The sequence below is a fragment of the Pseudophryne corroboree genome, chromosome 9 (assembly GCF_028390025.1).
Source record: "Pseudophryne corroboree isolate aPseCor3 chromosome 9, aPseCor3.hap2, whole genome shotgun sequence".
NCBI lineage: Eukaryota > Metazoa > Chordata > Amphibia > Anura > Myobatrachidae > Pseudophryne > Pseudophryne corroboree.
Genome location: NC_086452.1, coordinates 41,613,900 through 41,622,864, shown reverse-complemented (window position 1 = coordinate 41,622,864; position 8,965 = coordinate 41,613,900). Strand labels below are relative to the sequence as shown.

Genomic DNA, 8,965 nt, shown 5'->3' with positions numbered 1-8,965 from the left:
CAGCAGGCTTTATTTATTGGGGGGAAGCCTAATTGTAAAGATAGCATAAGGTCCACAAACAGATAAGTGGGGCACGGCCCTCTTCATTGAAATGCTGGGACAGTACTGGATGAGAATATGGTTCTCTTTCCCAATACAATTGTCATAGGACTGTAAATAAGCAAAAAAATCCCATGTAGCTACTAAGTCGGAGGTACTTGGGCAAAGCCTTTAGCTGTTTAAGAACTACAAGTTCCAGGATACCTAGCCAGTCTTTCCTGCAGGCCATGCTGCCCCTTTTAGTCCCACAACAGTCCTATGGCCACAGGCTATCTGACAAAGATTATATAATATTTAGCTACAAATAGCCACATTGCTGTCCTACTAGAGATATACATGGAAGAATAATAATAATAATAGTAGTAATAATAACCTGCAATAATATTACTGGTAGTATCTGCCTTGGGCATGCAGTTGACCCAGAGCTGTCAGGGGCCCCCATGCACTGTACCCCATGCTGCATGCTCTGAGTGCAGAAAGGACCTGGATATTTAGCATTCTGAGCCCCCCTTTAATAAGAGGGCTGCGATGAAGATGACTTGTGAGGAAGCCAGAAGCCGGCATGCCATTGTGCAAATTTCTTTTCAGAAGAAGGTTTTTATTTTCCTCTCTTGAGGGAGGGGATGGCTGCAGGTCCCGGAAAGAGAGTTTGCATACTTTTACATTTAACCCTTGCACCCCCTAATCCTGCACCCCTGCACTGAGCAGGATAAGCCCCCCCCCACCTCTTATCCGTACACCCCCATGTCTAATATGGAGCATTTCATCTATCGATCAGCCCTTGTGCATGATTAGGCTGTGCTGTGATCGGAGGTGGGGAGGACAGGGGGGAGGGGGGTTGGGTGCCTGAGAGAGCTGCAGTATCCGGGAAAGTTATTCCTGCTTGCAGCCAGCTCCCTGCCTAGGACTGGACTAAGGGCACACAGCTCCTGCACAAGCCAGGCACCGAGTGCGGGGGGCTTTTCCCGGGATCCCGGGGGTGGGGGCTCTGTGCGTACTGCCGGGGGTGGGGGGCTGCTGAAAGTTCAGCTCATGGAGCGGCTCAGCTGCAGTTTGCAGAGTTGGGCATGTAGTAGCAGCCAGCAGCAGCAGCAGGCGTGATCCTGTCCCCTCTCTCTCCCCGGCCACACTACACCCTCTCCAGTCTGCACACCCGGCTGCAGCATGTACTCCCCGCTCTGCCTCACCCAGGTAAGTGGCTGCAGATCTGGGCACATGGCTAATGGCGCCTTCCTGTGCCTACTTCCAGCAGGGTCTAGTGCTGCTGTGTGTCCCGGGCATTGTGCAGGGGGAGCTGCCCGCACGTGTCTGGAGGGGAGATGCCAAGGGCTTGGTGCCCTGCAGTGTGCCACTGCCAGTGTGCTCTCATCATTGCTTCCTACTGTAGCCTGTGAGTTTGTGTACATGCCTTTAGCACACTTTGCATTGTGTGCACACATACACACCACACACACACACACACACACACACACACACACACACACCACATACCTCCAGTCTGCAGGGAAGCCTGCATGCTTGCACACTACCCACACAATGACATTGCACCGGAGAAGTGACACTTGATTGTCACTGCCCTGCAGGGGTGAAGTTGTGTGGTGCTGACTGCTGTTGGCTTGTCATGTGTGTATGTGTGTGCTGCTAGTGTAGGCATTGTGTTGGACAGTTTTTGTGCAGATTGGGGCTTTGTGTCACTTTGTGTTGGTGACGTGCAGTCAGTGAGTTCTGGTCACAGGCTGTCTATGGGTGTTGCAGTACAGTGTGCATGTGTTGCAGTGTAGTGCACAGTGTGCATCAGTGTAGTTGTGCACTGTGTTACTTGATTGCCATGCATGGTGTGTGCATTAGCTGATTTGTGTGTATTATTAATGCATTGGGTTTGTGTGTTTAATACATTTGTTGGCTGCTGGACAGTATTTAGTAGTGGATACAGTGTTGTGTGTGTGTGTGTGTGTGCGCGTGAAGACCAGACTAGCACAGTGAATGTATCAAGTTCATTTCTTTGCAGTGTCTGTTTGTCAGTGTGTGTGCTTGTGCTAGCTGGCTGCAGGACAGTGTGTAGTAGTTGGATACATTGTTGTGTGTGAACATTACATAGTTATTGGACAGTGTACAGTAGTTGTATAGTGTTGTGTGTGAACATTACATGGTCATTGGGCAGTGTATTTACTAGTTGTATAGAGTTGTGTGTGAATATTATGTGGCCATTGGACAGTGTATAGTAGTGGTATAGTGTTGTTTGTGAACATTACGTGGCCATTTGACAGTGTACAGTAATTGTGTATAGTATTGTGTGTGAACATTAGATGGCCACTAGACAGTGCACAGTAGTTGTATACAGTATTGTGTGTGTGTGAATATTAGTGTAGCACAGTGTATATGAGCTGCAGCCCAGTGTGAATGTATTAGTTGGTTTCCTTACAGTGTGTGTGTGTGTGTGTGTGTGTGTGTGTGTCAGTGTGTGTGGGGGGAGCCGGTCCTGGCCGTGCTGTCTCTATCCTCTGGGCAGTGCGGAGCTGTCTCTCTCCCCCTCTGGTCGCTGACTATCACACAAGGGGGGATGAATTCTACGTGCAACTTTTTTTACCAAGCAGATATCACCCTGTGCGGCTCAAGATCTGTGGTAGTATCTTCTCTACTTCAGGCGGGTGCAGTGTGGGGTGATGCTGGGGGGATTGATGGCACTGGAGCTGGCAGTGGGCACAGGAGGTGAGGTGGAAGTGTCTTTGGCTGATGGACCCTCCACATTCCTTCCTGGACCTAGATCTCTGCCACTGGTCACCTATGGCTGGCCAGCTCCAAGTGTCTGGGTACAGTTGATTCCTCTCTTGTTTGTGTCTGTGATCATTTGAATTTTAGCACTAGGAAATCGCTAGTCGAGAGTTGTCATAGCCTTTGGGTTAGGGGTGTGTGACAAATTATTCTGATAACCTGTCATTAAAAATGAAATAACATATTGGGAAGCATTACTTGTCTGGTAGGTCCTGCAGCTGCTAATATACAGTAGACCTGGTCGTATGGAGAACATTTTCTCATTTAAAAAAAACATTCTTCAGATATGGGATCTACCTGTGTATAAAATATATTTTTCCGTTTCGCATCCCCGGATAAAATATTTGGCGCTCAATTTATATACAGCATGTATTGTTTATTTTACATCTTAAAGTCACAGCAGTCCTGTAAATTGTGTTTTTAGGCCTAACAGTGCACTTGTCTAAATATGGCACATATTAAGCAAGCACTTTATTTTTGGGAAGCAGCAGGGCCTCCTACGAACAAAAACCTGCAGATTTGTATTTTTTATTTTTTAATGCAATCATTTATTTTGCATGATACATAAAACTACGATCGGGGTGTAAATCTTCATTTATTTGATGTGTTTTATATTTTACAACATAATATGCTTATTTGTTTGGGAGAGGGGGGATTTATAGCTGAATACGTCACTGAATTCCTTAGTTGATTTCTATCATTGAGGTGACTTAGCACCTGACCTAAAATGAACTTTTTTTTCTTTTCTTTAAACATTATACAGAATTTGCCATGTAATTTTAGCAAACTTGGCAAGTGACGTCTCTAAATAATAGTATGTTAGAACCCTAATATTCATTGCCTAGTTTAGAAACCTCCGAAGGAAGGCCGCAATATCTGTTAAATATATATATATATATATATATATATATATACTTTGTATTTTATTTTTTTACTTTTATCAACTCTTAAATCATTTATGGGTTTCAAACCAAATCTCTTTTTATTTTCAGCCCTGGCCGGAATAGCAGGAAATATTTTTGGCACTAACTGGGTTAAAACTGAGATTTGGTATAGGTGAAGGGGGGAGTCTGCACACACACAGCCGTTTCAGACCCCGAAAATACTTGCATTGGCCTTGCAGGAACATACTATCCCATAATTCTGCGTAGAAAGTAGTGCTGTCTGATTATTAAATATTGTTTAGGCGTTTTATCCAGCGAATCAGCTCTAAAGTACAGTCGTGGCACATTTGCCGTTCCCCGTCTGCTGAGTGTATGTTTTAGTATTTTATACTAAACTGAATATTTGTGCTGGAAAGGGCGAGAACAGGGGTGGGGGAAAAAGTCTCTATTTAACAGCACTGTATTCAACAGAATTACATTGACTGCATTTTGTTCATTGAACTTAACTTTCGAGCTGGTTTAGGGCTTTAACAAAACTTTTGTGATGTGACCGAAAAGTGAAATTCAGCTACGCGTCTGTAATGTGTGAATGGAGCGTCTGCACAGGCTGTAGATGTTCCTGTAATGTGCTTTTGCTAATGCTTAGAAATTGTTTCGGATTTGCTTATATTTATGATGGCAACATGAAACAAAGCCTCGAAGCTGTAGGCTAGTATAGCTCTTGAATAATTCATGTGTAGGTTAGAACGTAAAGTTTTTGTTACATTTTATCCCACTTCTAGATGTAAATAATATTAAACACGATTCATCTGAAATCTGGCTCTTCGTTAGGCTAATCACAATTGTGCAAACAGAAAGCAGGGCCTTTCTTTCTTCAGTGCATAGGTTGCGCCGTAATTGGGTGCATACTTTCAGTCTTCCCAAAGTTATGACGATAAAATTAAGTGATTTTGTTGCTTAGCATCAATGCAAAACGCCCGCTAAAATAATGTGATCACGGAAATAAAATCGGTTCTTTGGCTCGTCACCGAGTGTCTGTTATATGCATGTTGTGAAAGTAGCAGTATCACAGCTAATCAGGAGTTATAGCCGTCAACGGTTTTCTTTTCTTATTTTAATGAACAGGTGTAATATGTTATAGTTAATGCATGTGTGTGTGTGTGTGTGTGTGTGAGCCAGTAAGTAATTGCTTCGGAACCTTAAATATATCTATATATTTTGCCAGACATAAACAGTAGTAGTGTGAGACGTTATAATCAGCATACATATTTCTCTAATAATATGACTTACTGTGAAAATACTTTTACAGCGTCTTTACTCAAACATGTTGCGTTCGCTTCAGTTTCAACTAAATAGTTGAAGAATTCCCATCTAATTAGTTCTATAAACTTCAACTTTATTTATTTTTTCTTCATACAGCATCTTAAAGTGACCTTTCACTATATATGTACTTTGTAACCCACATAAACACACATACAATACACGCAATAGATATCTACAGTTTATTACATATATTTATTTAGCATATCCCGGTTGATTCATTATTTTAACACCCTAATTACGGAGTTTATTACCGTCTGCTCACACTTTATACATTATCCTCACTGTACCTTTCATAGATTGCAAGCTCCTATGAACAGGCGAGTTCTGTCATTTATTCTGGCACAATTTCATTCCTTGTGGTCAGAGTTATAATAATTGTACAGCGCAGTGGTCTATAGGAAATAATAATAATAATGATGATTTTGAAAATTATTAATTTCTGATACTTTCCCAAATTCTAGTTGTAAAAAATACATAAATAAAAAATACTTTTGTACAATATTTTTTATTTCTAGTTGCTTTGCGACATATTTCAAATTGTCCTTTTCATACGTATTTCGGTCGGAGTTTTCTCCAAGATTGACTTTTTCTACAACGTCCCACAAAATAAAAAAAAATGAAGGAGTTACTTGTTTTTATTCTCAAAGGATATTGAGTTTTTGGGGCGCACTTAGAAAGGTTCTTTATTAGCTCTGTATGGCCCAAGTCTCATTGCTCCCCCCCCCCATTACGATAGAAACTAATTAAATAATCGCTTAATTATGTAATGCATATAGTTAAGCGTAAATATAAGGGGATTTAAGAGGCAGTAATTCCTAGATTGTCTTCCCAGTAAAAGGCTTGCAATGTATTTTTACAGCAATCATGAAACTTTTACTGCTCTTATCGATTTGTGGGTGCAAACTCCTATTGCATTGCATATACTGTGCCTGTGATTCCAATTTTAAATATTGATGTTCATGCATTTGCTGGGGGGGGGGGGAAGTCCCGGGTCTTTGTGTAGAACTAACAAAAGGACAGGACACATGCAAAGTGAGATGCCAACTTGTCACCACTTATTTACCCTGACACCAAGTCCTGAAATAACCTTTTAATTTTTTTTTTCCGCTTTGCATGGAAAAGCCTATCCTATATAGTTTCACAGTCATTTACCATATACATCTTTTGCTTGCAACTTATTTCTTCGTCCAACGATGTCATAAAAAAGAGTTTTCTGCAAATTATTTTCGTAAACCTTACTTTGTTTTCTCTTTTCTTTTTTGCCCCCTCCAGGATGAGTTCCATCCATTTATCGAAGCACTTCTGCCTCACGTACGGGCGTTCGCTTACACGTGGTTCAACCTACAAGCCCGAAAACGTAAATACTTTAAAAAACACGAAAAGCGTATGTCGAAAGAGGAAGAGAGAGCGGTGAAGGACGAGTTACTGAGCGAAAAACCCGAAGTCAAACAGAAATGGGCGTCCCGACTCCTGGCAAAGCTAAGGAAAGATATTAGGCCGGAGTACCGAGAGGATTTTGTTCTCACAGTTACAGGGAAAAAGCCTGCGTGTTGTGTTCTGTCCAACCCAGACCAGAAAGGGAAGATGAGAAGAATTGACTGCCTACGACAGGCGGACAAGGTCTGGAGACTGGACCTTGTAATGGTGATTTTATTTAAAGGAATTCCACTCGAAAGTACTGATGGCGAACGACTTGTAAAGTCTCCCCAGTGTTCTAACCACGGGCTGTGCGTACAGCCCCACCACATAGGAGTTTCGGTCAAGGAACTTGATTTATATTTGGCATACTTCGTGCACTCAGCAGGTAAGCGCAATTTATTATTTCATTCTTTTTTTTTTATATACCTTGTTGAACTTTTGGCCTGTTTGCAGACTTTTTTAATTTTTTTTTTTTGTGTGCACTCCGGTTACGACGGCAGAAAACGTTTTTTCTTGATGCACGTCGGCATCAGCCCGAGCTTCTCAGACGGTGTGCCAAAGCTAGTATATTTGGTGACAGAGATTTGGCTCCGCTCTGCGATGTTCACAATGCATAAGTTACAGTGTAACAGCGACACCTGGTCTTATTATTATTTTTTTTCTTTTTAGTCCCATAGGATTTTGCAACAATAAGTTTAACCGTCTTGCGTGGCAGATTGTATATAACGCTTTTTAGTTGTTGCATTGACGGGTTAACTTCAGTATAGTGTTGTAAGATATAAGTTCACTTCCAAATATCTGCAAAGCACTTTAGATGAACTCCCTTGTGTTATGTCAATCCCTCTTACGCAGAGAGATCGCGTTAAAGGCACTCCGCGAGTACGGTAGATGTTTGGAAAACACGGAAACATGGCAGCGTCTGAGAAACATAATGCAAGATTTATGATTGTATTTAAATGAACGGAAAGACTAGAATCAATATGGCGATTGTCACTGGCATTTAAAACCATTGACTCGCCAAGTGCTCTACTGATAGGCTTAATGCGTTGCTAACTTGACTACCTTCTAAAACAACGCATGTGCCCCGTTTATAGGTATAAACCCCACTGTACTTTTCTACTCGTCAGAAAGTTTGCCTGCACACACAGCTCCTTGATTATATTTTGTTCAATTTGTTTTCTTGTCCCCGTGAAGTACACAAGCGTTGTTTGTGTCAGCGTGCCACCTACTGCATTGCCTCATTCCTGGCCCGTTCGCCCGGCTGGCCGAGGAGGAGACATTTCAGGGTAGACTTGTATAAACAGAAGTTTGGACTGTGCTTTGCTTTTTTTATGGTTGTTTTTGTTTTTTGTGTGTATATTTTTTTTATTATTTTTTTTGTAATTTAATGTAGGCAGCGTTTTAGAGACTTAATTTGCCGTTAACAGCGGTGCAACTAAAATCGTCGTCCAGCAGCATGAACTGACCCCAAAAAATAATGTTTTCTCTGTCTGTGTTAACTTTTAAAATAAATAAATATGTTGCATGAAAGGCTTTTATCAAATCATCATGTTAGGGAGCAGAATTGTTGGTTTTTGAGACGTAGGCCGCAGCCTTCCTAGGAGTAGGTGGAGCGAGTGAGGGAGATGCAAAGTGACATCTATATTTCCATGGCCCTTGAAAGTTAAAGTGCCCAGGCATGGGGAAAGCAGCTAACATGAGCAAGAACCCTGATGTATGTCGGTGCAATTTAACCGCTTGTGCGCCAGTATTCTGCAAAGTTCTGGCACAGTTTTATGGCGTCACTGTGTACCATGGATAGAAGCACAATGAGTGGTGTAGTCTGCTGTCTCCTTTCCCTCCTGGAATATCTATTTTTATTATAGTGATATCACCGTTAGCCTCCTGCTAGCGTGCTGCGATAACATTCTGTGTCTACTAGAGAAAGTTATTGTAAATCATCAGCTGCATTCTGGGAAAAAATGGGCATTTACCCGGAATACACCTATCAGGCTTCAGAAATAGCGCGTGTAGCACGTTCCGTACGGTTGTCTGTATGGACACGTGTGTTATATGTTCGTAAATGTTTGTATTGCAGCTATTGAGACACCTTGTGCCAAAACATCTTTAATAAAGTGTGTTTTGTTTTTACTTTTTAATCGGAGGCTCTGCCAGCACTCGGCAGCAGGTGGTGCCTTCAAACTTTTTTTAAAATTAGTTTTGTCCTCATCCACCATACCTTTCTGCTCCCCTCCCGGCCCCCGGACAGAGGGATCCGCTTTCAAAGCACACTGGAGGGGAGATGTATCAAGCCGTGGAGAGGGATAAAGTGGAGTAGTCGCCCAAAGCACCCAATTAACTTCTGTAATTTCAAAGACCATGCTACGTAAAATGACCGTTAACAGCTAATCGATTGCTTTGAGCAACATCTCCAGAGACTTGAAACATCTCCCCACAGTAATCACATTTCCTTTGAAATAAATGTTTTGTATCCTCAAGTTCAAATATAAGACGGGTTCCTCTTGGTGTATTATTCTAGCATTTTATTA

The 8,965-nt window shown here is 42.0% G+C and overlaps 1 protein-coding gene across 15 annotated transcripts in view; it reads left to right on the top strand.

Moving 5' to 3' along the window:
- Positions 1–1,062: 1,062 nt before the first annotated feature.
- The window catches only part of NFIA (nuclear factor I A), a 338,982-nt gene continuing 331,079 nt past the window's right edge, over positions 1,063–8,965 (top strand). For 6 of the 15 annotated variants that reach the window (XM_063939239.1, XM_063939232.1, XM_063939231.1 and 3 more), the window contains exons 1-2: positions 2,690–2,849; positions 6,291–6,822. In XM_063939239.1, coding sequence (XP_063795309.1) covers positions 2,703–2,849; positions 6,291–6,822 — 679 coding nt within the window. In that variant the 5' untranslated portion in view covers positions 2,690–2,702. The other 9 variants (XM_063939242.1, XM_063939238.1, XM_063939236.1 and 6 more) reach the window with 5 other exon arrangements.